General features: G+C 40.1%; 2 protein-coding genes and 2 long non-coding RNA genes across 4 annotated transcripts in view; 3 read left to right on the top strand and 1 right to left on the bottom strand.

The window, feature by feature from the left end:
* The window catches only part of LOC116719125 (uncharacterized), a 40159-nt gene extending 33743 nt beyond the window's left edge, over positions 1-6416 (bottom strand). Inside the window, exon 1 of the long non-coding RNA XR_004339083.1 lies at positions 6305-6416. This is a non-coding gene — a long non-coding RNA (uncharacterized LOC116719125). The remainder of the gene's footprint in view (positions 1-6304) is intronic.
* On the top strand, positions 1471-7301 carry obi1 (ORC ubiquitin ligase 1). The gene is made up of 6 exons (XM_032561517.1): positions 1471-1628; positions 1816-1951; positions 3516-3607; positions 4558-4779; positions 4879-4967; positions 5521-7301. Exons 1-6 carry the CDS (start codon positions 1542-1544, stop codon positions 6899-6901), a joined length of 2007 nt encoding a protein of 668 aa, XP_032417408.1. The 5' UTR covers positions 1471-1541; the 3' UTR covers positions 6902-7301.
* Positions 7302-8298: 997 nt separating this feature from the next.
* Positions 8299-11365, top strand: pou4f1 (POU class 4 homeobox 1). The gene is made up of 2 exons (XM_032559725.1): positions 8299-8688; positions 9126-11365. The coding sequence occupies exons 1-2, from the start codon at positions 8566-8568 to the stop codon at positions 10107-10109; spliced, it is 1107 nt and encodes a 368-aa protein (XP_032415616.1). The 5' UTR covers positions 8299-8565; the 3' UTR covers positions 10110-11365.
* Positions 11366-11896: 531 nt separating this feature from the next.
* LOC116718067 (uncharacterized) overlaps positions 11897-12529 on the top strand; it is a 52603-nt gene continuing 51970 nt past the window's right edge. The window contains exon 1 of the long non-coding RNA XR_004338866.1: positions 11897-12447. This is a non-coding gene — a long non-coding RNA (uncharacterized LOC116718067). The remainder of the gene's footprint in view (positions 12448-12529) is intronic.

Here is a 12529-nt window from a genome sequence, read left to right as displayed (position 1 = left end):
CATTGTACACAACTATCGATAGAATAAAGACAAAGAGGTATATTTTTAAATTTCCTTCTATTGAAATAAAAGGCATACTGTTACAATTGACATAAAAAATCCCATCAAGAATGTAATTTAAGTGTTTAGAAATAAAAGTAAGAGCTCCAGACAACATATATACTGGCAATATCGCTTGAATGAAGTTGAAATGATGGCAAAAATATTAGTTCAGGAATCAAGTATACCAGCTAAGATCAAACAAATTAAGCTGCGATATATTAACCCATGATTGATATGAACAAAATCACCTATGAAAACAACACAGTCAAAATTTTAGCACATAATCCATATTCAGTTTTAAATAGTTGCCATAACTATTCAATTTTGAGGAAGGCAGATTAGGAAGCTCTGATGTTCTTAGGTGGAAAGTGCAAGTTCAGTTTTTTCTGACTTTTAATATATAAGTTCAAAGTCAGAAAAACTTTAGAAGATCCACAACTTCTTCTGTTCACTAAACAGAAAGTAGAAAGTCTAACAGAGGAATCCAAGCAAATAGGAGAAAGCCCAGACTGTGCTGTAAATGATATTTCAATCAAGTGGAATTGCACAGGAAGGCAACGCCCAGTCTAGTTGTAGCCCATATCTTGGATACGTCTGTGAGTGGTGGGCCTTGGAGTACTGACTCTAGTCACGGTCCAATTTGTGCATCTCCATTACTTGTAATGGAGGTTGTTTCAAATCCTATTCAGTCTGTAGTTATTAAGCCTATCTCTTTCACTCAACTTTCCAATATGCTTGCACACAGCACTTTGTGAACAGTCAGCTCCCTTTGTGGTTTATCCACCTAGTAGGGTGTGCCAAAGGCTGAACTGTCAAGTCAGTTCTTTTTTTATGATTGCATAGGCTACAATATTACGTGTATTTAAATATAAAAAAATTATTCATGTAGTATTAATATCTTTTGACAGACTGCATTAGGGTGTAAAATATAATATAAATGGACATGAACAGATGTTTATAGAGCACAGTAGTAAATCTATTTGAGTTTCACTTTTTAAACTACGGTAGTTATTGTTTATTGTTAAAAAACATTTATTTTGTTGAGTAGTTTGAGAAGTAGTCTGTTCTATGCATCAGCCTTATACACAAATACACACTAAATATGACAATTTGGTTTAATCATAAAACCTTAAGGTGGAGTTAAGCGCAGAATCCTTTAGGAGGTGACAGCGAGATCTGACTGGTGAGATGAGCCACATTATTCGGATCTCCAAAACAAGCCGCAATTCCCATACTCTAACACAAACCCTTTATACAAGTTGGACTTCTGCTAGCGGTGAAAAACTGTCTTACTAATCTTGACATTTTTATTTGTTTTTAAACACCACATCCAGTTTAAATCACCCTATATCCACATAAGATTTTCAAATAAACATGTTTGCAGATTCCTTTTAGGCCGTTCACGCTTCCCGTAGTTTTCAGAGTCGGCGGGCGGAACAGTGGCTTCCCTAATTTGAAACTTTGTACCGCCTCAAAGGAAGTCCCTTCTTCTCTGTGCTATGTTCTCTGGAAATATGGCTCATATCTACCAGACATCGACCCTCTCTCTAACTCTGCCAATTTCCTGTCAGATATGTCTCGGAAAGGTAACAGCGTTACGCTTTTAACAAACTTCACCATCTGTTTGTTAGAACTACGTTCACGCGGAACAGACGGTTTCTTAGTAACAAACCAGTTCAGCTTTGCGACGCCGTCATTTGCAAAGTCAATATGTTTCTCATAATCTTTGTCAGGCCTACTCTAGATATAACTCACTCAGGTTTGCTTCTGCAGGTCAAGCAGCCCGTCGTCTGCGCCAATCACCACGTGTTCTGCTCGTGCTGCATGGAGATGTGGTTAAAGAAAGCCAGCCAGTGTCCCACCTGCAGAGTGCCCATCACAGCCGAGAACCCGTGCAGGGAAATAATCGGTGCGTGGCTTCACGGAACACTGACACAAACCAAGACGAATGCGATGCCTAACCAAACATGAGCGCATATTCAAAAACTGTGTCTATAAGACAGTTTTTTTTTCCATAAACAACTAGATTAGGAGAGTCATAGATGGTCCATAGGGTTCCTGCACAGCTTTTGTAGGAATTTCACACTTTTGCAGGCAAATTTAAAGAGTGCTCGGGCCCTTTTACGCAAGTTCTACGTTATAAATACAGAAGTTTACCTCGGATTTATTGTTTCAGCAATAGTCAGACATTAAATATAGAACCTCCTCAAATCATAAAGAAAGGTTGGAAGTTTAGACAAGCAAATTGATACCAGCTTAGACAACGGGCTTGGCTGAAAATGTCTGAAACTACAAATATTTTCCAAACTCTGTTCTACTTCTTTGTAGTTACCAAACCTGGTTTTCCAGACTCTGTGAGAATCCTCCGTGGTGTTTGCTTCCTGGCTTTTTAGTTGCAAACCAGTATGAGAAATAAAATAAAGTTCAGCATCGACCGACCCTGGTGCTTTACGGAACATCATTACATGCGCCACTGCAACTTAAAGCTTGAGATGGACTAAACTCAAAGCTGTGCTTTTCTGACACTGTCCATTACCTAAACAGGCTTCAACATCTAAATATTGGTCTGATTAATAAAACGGGCCGATATAACAACCAGTATTTATTTCCATATTCTTGCCCTTTATATCTTAAGGGAAAAGGGGTTAGTGTTGGTCATGTGGTGTTTGTTTGGTCATGTGACTGATGCAGTGTAGGATTGTGAGATTACTTTTTTTAAGGCATTGAAAGGATAGTATATATTGATAAATATTGATTATTGGCAATAACAGCAATATTAGATATCAATATTTGTCTCAAATTTTTATATCGGTGCATCCCTAAATTTTGCCTGAAAGAAAACCTTGTTTGATTGTGCTTACCCTCAAGATTATTTAAGACATCACCAGCTACAGTATGTGTGTTAACTTTTTGAGTTGGAGGAAAAACAAAGTTAATTTCCTGCTTAACCACCAGCCTTGCCATTTTTGATTGTAGAAGTCAAATAACTATTACATCTATGAAGGAAGAGTGTATAAGAGTTTTTGTCCTCAAATAACAAATAAATGTCCAGCCATAGATCAGTGTTTATGGCTGTGTCTGCTTCTGTTTTGTGCTCTTTAGAATCCAGGCCTTATTTACAGAAATCAGTTGTGATATCTATACGATTATTAGTTGTTCCTGTTGCTTGTTAAAACAGAGCTGAAAATTAAAATTTAAAGTGGACTATATTTAGCTATATGCTATTAAGGACTGATCAAAAGCTTTGAGTTGACCCCATATTGAAATAAGATCTATTACTCAGCTGTGAGGAAGAAATTTCCAATATGGCAATGCTGAGAAGCCTGTTTGAAAGTTGTGTTTATCAAATAGAGGTGTGGAGTTTCTAGTTAAACTCTGGTAGAAATTCTTCCTGGAAATGGTGAAAGCTGATATTTTAATTCTTTAATATCACTGCTTGTCTTTTACTGCACTCTGTTTTTTCCTCCCCACAGGAGGGACAAATGATGGCGATTACAGCGAGAGCCCCTCTATGAGGAAATGTCTGAGGAAAACCAGAGGAGAACTGCTTCTACGAGAGTATGAGGTTGTCAAATATAGATTCCTTTTAGGTTTTATTTTAGTATCGGTGAAGATATTGAAAAGAGTGCCATATATAGGATTACTGCTGGGGTTCTTTTAAGTGGAGTATTGTGGAGCAGATACTCATAAAGTGAGATGGTTGTAGAGAACCGACATTAAAGTAATAACTCAGATATTCATAAACCTTTTTAGTTGTTGTAGATACTTAAAAATGTCCTTTGCTGAGCATGTCATTTCCTGTCCACTTCCTCAAATCTAAACACACTCACCACTCAAAATAATTGAACATGGAATGTATAGAAAGGTAATGGACACCCTTTTTGTGTTGCATTTTTCAAAGAACTAAATTGTTTTCCATTGAAAACATTGAAGGGAAAAATATAAACAACCTGAAATAGCTATGTTGCATCATTTTATAATGAATCTGAACCTAACATTTCTTCAAGCATTTCTCATCTGTTTGCATATTCTAGATAAAGCCACTTGTAGAGCTTACGTGAGATTTAAATGATTGTGCTAAGGTGCAAAGGCGTCACTCAAGAGAAGAAAACAAAACGTGTTCTACAACATTGACTTGTCACATTAAATCTGGCCTTCACCAATCTGACAACATATGAGTGGTGAACGTATCAGGCTGAAAGATCTGCAGATTGTGGTGGTGGCAGAGTCATGCATTTAATCAGCGTGGTTGGAGTCAAGTTGGATAAAATGTTAATTATTTCCAAACTAACTGACTAAACTTTTTCATTTAGCTAAATTTTTAGTATTACTTGAACCAAAGCATTCATCCAAATCAACAAAAAATACTCCATTAAGACGATCTAGACCTTTTCCATGTTTGGTTATTTTTGCCACAACATATGTATTTTTTTTTAGCTTTAGAAATCCTTGATATGGTTTAGATGTCAACAATCGAAGTCCTGCTTTCAGATACATAAAATCTCTTTTTGACAGGAAGAGATTGATGGACTCATCAGAGAAAACGAGGAGCTAAAATCAAAAAATCAAAGTCTGGAAGACCAACTTAAGACTGCTTTGCTCCCGTGCAACCTCAACACAGAGCAGCCAGATGACAAGAGAGTTTCGCTTTTTTTGGTGGAGGAATGGAAAAACAAACTCCAAGCTGCTACAGATGTTTGTGATAAGATAAAACATGATATGGACAAGATGAGAGAGGTAATCTGTATATCCAGAATGTGTTTTATTGTACAGTTAATGTTGATTTTGTTGAACTTTTTTGATGCCAACAAATACATTTATTAATGTGTTTCTTAGGCAAATAAGACTTTGCGATCTCAAAATGTTGACCTTGTGCAAGAGAATATGAGACTGAAAGCAGAGGTGGCAAGCAGATCTCCTCAGAAGTAAGTAATATTTTGGTGTTTCTTACCATCAAATTTGTTAATTTTTTCTGATACCATGACTTTCCCCCCTCCCCGTTTTCAAAAGTTTTCTTCTGTCATTAAATTAATGAGTTTCAATTTGAGGAAATTTCCTTTTCGCCTGAAATATGCTATGTTATGTTCATATGCAATCTTTTGTTTTCTTCTACTTGAAATATTTTATAAACCTCAACCCTGATTTACAAAACGGTAGGGAGAGTATTGGATTAAGTTTCTGTCAACAAACATGAGCGTTAGACAGTTTCATCAATAAAAACAAATACGTCTGGCCTTTAAGTGAGATCAGGTTTACTTCAAGTTTGAAAAAGATGGCCTGTAGACAGTCATATTCCTTTTATTTCAAGATGTTGTTTAAATTTTACTTTTGCATATCTATTATGCTTGTTTCATAGTTGCTAGATTGTAGAAAATGTGTGTTTTGAATAAACAAAGACTAATTAAGACAGGTTATGATTCAGCTAATTGTCATTTTACTTGTTTGTTGTCATTTCATGACAAACTGATCTGTTCTTAGGTTTGGCCGCTACACTGTGGCAGCCCTGGAAGCTAAGATTCAGCAGTACGAGCGCGATGTCGATCACCTGAAACGCGCTCTTGATCGCAGCGACCAATACATCGAGGACCTGGAATCTCGTGTCAGGAAGTCTGAGAACAGACAGCTTGAGACACAAGAAGCTCTTGGGACTAACAAAGGCGCAACTGACGTTCTCCTACAGCAACAAAAGATCAATATGATGATGAGAAGCTTGAGCGACAACGAGAGAAGGTCCATCTGCAGCAACCCGGAAGCGGAGTGTCGAACATTTTCACGGAATCACAGTTTGGTGTTCCTGCCGTCAGCAGATCACAAGGAGTTTCACAGAAATGTGCCTGGAGAGCAGAAGAACGAGGACTCTGAAAGCATTCCCTCTGACTTCTTGCCCACCACTCCTTCCTCTGCTTTCCGCTCACTGACCTTGAGAAGCCCTGGCATCCATGAGAAGAAAGTTGCATTTAAACCTGTCTCTCATCTGAGAAGGCTCGATTTTGAAGAATATGCTAGCCATGGGAAGACTAGCGCAGCCTTGGAGAAAAAAATCAACAGCCTGGAAAAGTTTCCTAAAGGCTTATATCAAACGGAAATGGAATCCTCCAAATCTGTCTTCTGGGACTCCTGGCAGCAATCAAGTTTGCGGGACATGTCACACCCAGGTTCAAGTAAAGAAAACCTAGCAAAGGGAGGTACATCTGATACTCTTATCAGAGAGGAGCCTGATAGTTTACAAATGTCCAGTGAGGCATCAATGGATGCAGCTTACCTGGACAAAATATCAGAGTTGGACTCCATGATGCACGATGGAGAAAGCTCCAGTAGCCGGGGATCCCAGTTCTTCTTGGCTTCCTCCCCTCACATAGACTTGGATAACACTCTTGTCTCAGAGCAGCAAACCAGCCCTGACGCCTTGGCCGACAATAACGGCAAACCTGCGATTCCAGAGGAGAATAAGAACCAGTGTTCAGACACTAACAAGGATAGTGATTTGAATGTCAGCGTTGCTCCAACAGGCTCTGACAAGGAAAGCTTTGCTGCTCAGGTGTCGGATGGGATGGATGGTGCCCGCGTTTCTGGCTCCCCAGAGCATGCAGGGCCTTCCCTGACCGAAGAAATGTCGTTTGACTTGTTGTTTGATTCTCTGGATGAGATTAAGACTGCTCCCTCTGACTCCCTCAGTCCAGAAACCCAACACCAGGATCAGGATCATGTGAACCCTTCATTCTCCTCTGGCTGCACTAGTAGTAAGCCTGTGAACACAACAAGAGACAGAAGTGCACTGAACGGTTGCCAGCCAGGAAAGAGAAAGTCACACAGTCCCTTCAACACAAGCAGTCCCACCAAACTTTCAAAGCTCATGTAATGGCATTGAAAACAAAATTTTCAAAACCGCATTACATCCTTTGGATGTAATTTATTAACGTTTTTGTTGTGTAGTGTTAAATGAATTAAACTAGAACAACACTGAGGTACTTTTTGTAAAGTGGGGTTGTAGGTCTCTTAGCAACTCGGTTAACATAAAGCATATTTTCAGCTCGTAACGTACCACTAACTCCAACAGTTGTGTACAGAAGTGTCTTGTTTTGTGCTGGGACTTTTATCAGACTTATTTGCAGCCTACTTGTGTGTAGTTTTCCGCTATTAACCAACTGAGATCATTGTTTAATAACAACAACAAAAAAAGATTATCTTGAAACACTGAAATGCTACAGAAAATAATTGTGTGTTAGGAAATAAAGAAGTAATGCAAAGCAAAAAATGTATGAAAACTGTGTATGTCTGAATTTCTGCTGCCTTGAGCATCTGGTGTGGCTCCTGTCAACAGTGATTGTCCTCTGTTTTGTAGTGACGTTCCAACATTTTATTATTTTTTTTAACCACATATGACTTAAAATACCTTAAGCTGTCACAATTATTAATACATTGCTATTAAAAATGGAAACGGCACAGCCTGTTCATGTCGACAAAACCCTGTAAGGACACACATTAGAGACCTCACACGCAGCAGCACCAGCGAGCCGCCTTATTTATTATGCAAATTTAACGGTGCCGTGTATATTTCACATACCTCTAATCACTGCATGAAATTTTAATTGGATAACCATTGTGGTTTGAATTAATGAAGTGTTAATTCATTGGGATTAATTAATTTAGATAAAGACCGTGCAAGGTTTGGTGATGTATTAAATCAATTTGTTTTGCACTCATCTGGCAATAATGGGCCTTAATGATCAGGTGGTGCTCCCCATTTTCTTTTAATTAGGGGTGAAAAAGAAGGACCCTGCCACCTGGACTGGAAACTTTACCAACAGAACTTGATATCCTAATAGTGGATTAAAAAAAGAAAACCAGAATAGACTGAATATTCTGATATAATTAGGTGTGTGATTGCACGAAACGTTGCTTTTCTGTGTCTCAGATTACATTAAGAATGAGTGTAGACAATTGCATTATAAAATATATATATATATATTTAGCTACACAAGCCAAAATTAGCTGCACCGGGTCATTTGTGAACTGGAGCTGAAGTGAAGAATGAGGCCTGAAAGCTACTGATGCACTCCTGTAGCTGGATAGAGAGAAGCCCTAAAACGCAAGCAACTACTCTCCAGATGTGATTGCCTGCCCTGTGAGCAGCTTGTTTTTCTTTTTTCTTATCTGTCAGCCAGTTCACTGTTCTGGCAGCTCGTGTCTCGCGAGAGCAGCCGAGCACGGGCTTGACGAGATCTGAGGCGCTCAGGTGTAAGAGCCTCTCTCATCCCCAGCAGTGGGGGAAACAGTAGACAGATAAGCGCGTCTGAGAGACTGCAGGCATCTCTGTGATCTCCGGGCACAAGGCTGCCGCACTCGGCGCACTACAGAGCGAACCGCACTGCATCATTACCGAATAGGCAAAGGATCTGTGATTATCTATGACTATTTTCCAGCTCTCGTAGCTGTTCCCCCCCCTCCCTCCCCCTCTATTTTATTTATTTTTATTTTATTTTTTTCTTCTCCTGAGCACTTTAATTCGAGACGTTCGCCAAGATGATGTCCATGAACAGCAAACAGCCGCACTTCGCCATGCATCCCTCCTTACCCGAGCACAAGTACACCACTCTGCATTCCAGCTCGGAAGCTATAAGGAGAGCCTGCCTGCAAACTCCACAGGTAAATGATCCCAGAAAACTTTACCTTCTTTGTCACTTTTCCTGCCTCGGCTGCTCGCAAGCGACGAGCGCTGTCTTGTGCGTAATAACGAGAGGCGCTTCAAGGCACTTTCCGCCACGACGCGCGCTTAATGTTTTTTTCATGTATTCCACAGCAATCACTCGGAGAGTCTGTGATCTTTTTGAAAGCATGCTCACGCAAAAGCCCGGCGTTTGCCGTTTTTGTATTAATTTTTATGACTTCCCGCCTCTGAAGGAATACTCAACTCTGCTGCGTGTCGCCAAAAGTACCGACTGACAGATGCATTTATGCACGTTTCTTTTTCCTCTTTTCCTTCCATGTGCCTTTTCCTATTTTGCACTCACTCACTTTCTTCTCCTCTTCCCTTTCATTTTTTTTCATTTTTTATTTTTTTTTTAATTTTTTTGCCCTCGCAGCTACAGAGCAACATATTCGCGAGTCTGGATGAGACCTTGCTGGCTCGGGCAGAGGCTTTGGCCGCCGTGGACATCGCCGTGTCCCAGGCCAAGACGCACCCGTTCAAACCGGACGCCACCTACCACACGATGAGCACGGTGCCATGCTCGTCGACGTCCACTGTGCCCTTGGCCCACCACCACCACCATCATCACCACCACCACCACCAGAACCTGGAGCCTCCGGACATCATGGATCACATCGGCTCGCCGTCCCTCACCCTGATGTCCTCGCACGACGGGACAGGCGGAGGAGGTGGCGGGGGAGGCGGAGGTGGCGGCGGAGGGCTCATCTCCACCTCCTCTGCCCACCCGCATTCCCACATGCACGGTTTGGGTCACCTATCCCACCAGGCAATGAGCATGAACTCGTCGCTCACCCACCACGGGCTCTTACCGGGCCATCACGGTGGAAGCCAAGGCGGCCCAGGTCTGACAAACCCCGGACTTCCCTCCATCAATGACTCGGACACAGACCCAAGGGAGCTGGAGGCTTTCGCGGAGCGCTTCAAGCAGCGGAGGATCAAGCTGGGGGTGACCCAGGCGGACGTGGGCAGCGCTCTGGCTAATCTCAAAATCCCCGGTGTGGGCTCGCTGAGCCAAAGTACAATTTGTCGATTTGAGTCCTTAACTCTGTCCCACAACAACATGATTGCGCTCAAACCCATCCTTCAGGCCTGGCTGGAGGAGGCCGAGGGGGCCCAGAGGGAGAAAATGAGCAAACCTGACATTTTCAACGGCGGGGAAAAGAAACGGAAGAGGACCTCGATAGCAGCCCCGGAAAAGAGGTCTTTGGAGGCGTACTTCGCCGTACAGCCTCGGCCGTCCTCCGAGAAAATAGCGGCTATAGCTGAAAAGTTGGACTTGAAAAAAAATGTGGTGCGAGTGTGGTTTTGTAACCAAAGACAGAAGCAGAAAAGGTTGAAATTTTCAGCTGCTCACTGATGGGCAGAGACAACAGAGAGAAATGAAATGAAGAGCTGGGTGACTGAATTTGGGGACCAAGGGACACTAACAAGACACCATTTTCAGTCTTTTGTCTCCAGCGACTTTACACGTTGGTGCACAATGGGCTATAGACACCCATTTTATGAGGCTTCATATATCTTGTTTATTTTTCACGTTATTGGTGAATGTGAAGTATGCAAATACCAGACTACACAAATTTCGCTCAGTTGTTGCGAGGGAAAAGTTTAGCGTCGTCGTCGTCATTGCCTTTCAAAACGCGTGGAAAGACGTAATTTGCTCGACACAATACAGCGAGTTGTTTTTCTTCTCTAATAGGCCTATGATTTGAAATATAGCCATTTACGAATTACCTCATTTATTGTTGAACTGTGTTTCGGTTTGATTCTTGTCACTGTTTGGTATAGAGTAATTCACGAAGCTGTTCATTCATTCATGTGTTCCTTTATTCTAATTTTAGAAGCTGCTATACACTTCAAGTTTTGTTGCAAACTTTAATGTCTAACGAAAAAAAATAATAATTAATAAAATAAATTGGGCCTGCATGAAATACTAATTCACGGGAAGCAAATAAGCCTCTACAGGCCATCATAATAACTACAGATATATTTATTTAAATTTGCACACACACAAAAAAAGATCCTTTAGGTTTAGATCGACATGGTTTGTATGTACAGACTACAGTTTATCACTTACAAGAGGCGAACTCCTGTGTTTTGGAAACAATTTCTAGGGGTCTTGCGACACCTTTGGCATCACAGATCAGAGCACGAACAGCGTCTGTGCTTCATGAAGGAGTAATCACAATTTAAAAAAAAGAGGAAAATTTTCTTTTATGCGTTTCAGTTTGCAGTGCAAACACTCTATGCATTTAAGAAAAATAAATAAATAAATCACTGCTTACAGTAGTGCTATCTACTGATAGACCTTATTTTTTTTGTGGGTGGTTGTAAGTCACTGTTAAATGCTTGTTTTCGCATTAAGATCACCTCGTTGTTTGTCGTGTTAACTGTTACGGAGTCGTTGTGTAAGTACTATTTACTTTGTGCACAGGTATGTTTACAAAACTACGGCGCCATGTGCATCATGGAAAATGTCTCCTTCCCTCACTCACAACTTCTACACTCTCCTCTGTTGTCCTCTTACTTTCATTGGTACTCTCCATCCTGTACGCCAAAATCCAACGGGGAGTGTGTTCCAGCAATCTTCTAATAAATCAAAGAAAGAAAACCGTGCGCTTTTTCTTTTTCTCCTGGTTGTGATTGGACACGCTACTCAAGGGGCTCATTGTTGTTGCACAATATTATAGCAACAACTTTGTTAAAAGTGAAATGCTTTTAGTACGATATGAAGTTATGTTTTTTCCCTTCAGCTTTTCTTTGTTTCCTTTTCTTTATTTTTTCTGTCTTCCCCCCCCTCCCTTTTTTTTATTTGCAAATAAAGCTTGGATGGGAAATTTATTTTATTTGAATCCCACATATTAAATCAAGCAACGATTTAATGTATTCTCAAATTAAAAATATGAAAAATATTATCGATAATATTCACTTACATTCGATAATAATATAATTATAATTGCAAGAATGATAATTAATAATAAATCCGTTTAGTTTTTTTTTTCTAAATTACACAGTAGACATTAGCTTAAAAAGAGAAAAAGAAATCGGACAAAAGTTTGTTTCCAATAGCTATCTCCTTAATAATAACAATAAAAATAGCAACAATAATGCACTATTTTAGTCATAAATTAATGTTTCCTTGCCAAGTAAAATTGTAATGATCATTTTTGAAAATTTCAGGATAAAGCTCCACTCTTCTAGATTTATGGTGATGCCAGGCCCTGACAACACACTAGATCCACTGAAGTGTCACAGCAACGTCAGAATAATTCAGCGGTAGCATAAAAGAGGGCATGCAAATGAAGAAGAAGAACAAAAAAGAGAGAAAGAGGCGAGCAAAACAACACAAAGTAATAAAATAACAGATTTTATCTTTGAAATATCACAATGACATCTCATCCCTCCTTTAACTGTGCTGTTTGAACTCTAAACCTGCACGGATTTTTTTTTTCTTCCTTCACATTCGCCTGGCACTTGGTCCTATGAATTACTCTGAATTTTTATAAGCGTGTAATGCAATATTAATCAAGGTTTTTGCCGCTATAAGATGCAATACTTTCAGTCGGCATTCGGGGTTTTCAGAGGAAGTGGGCATGTGGAGGACGTCGCTTGTATAACAGCAGCGAAAGCTTCTCGTTTTTGTTTTCTGTAGATTTTTTTTGGGCCAAATTGGACAGAAGAGGATGCGGCTCGTCAAAGTAAGTAGGCCTTTTTTTTTTTTAAATTTCACATAGTTTTTAACCTGAATGAGCAAATAATGATAAGATTGTTTCAGAAACA

The sequence above is a fragment of the Xiphophorus hellerii genome, chromosome 4, assembly GCF_003331165.1.
Source record: "Xiphophorus hellerii strain 12219 chromosome 4, Xiphophorus_hellerii-4.1, whole genome shotgun sequence".
Taxonomy (NCBI): domain Eukaryota; kingdom Metazoa; phylum Chordata; class Actinopteri; order Cyprinodontiformes; family Poeciliidae; genus Xiphophorus; species Xiphophorus hellerii.
Note: the sequence above shows the minus strand (reverse complement) of the source record. Positions and strands in the feature narration are given on the sequence as shown.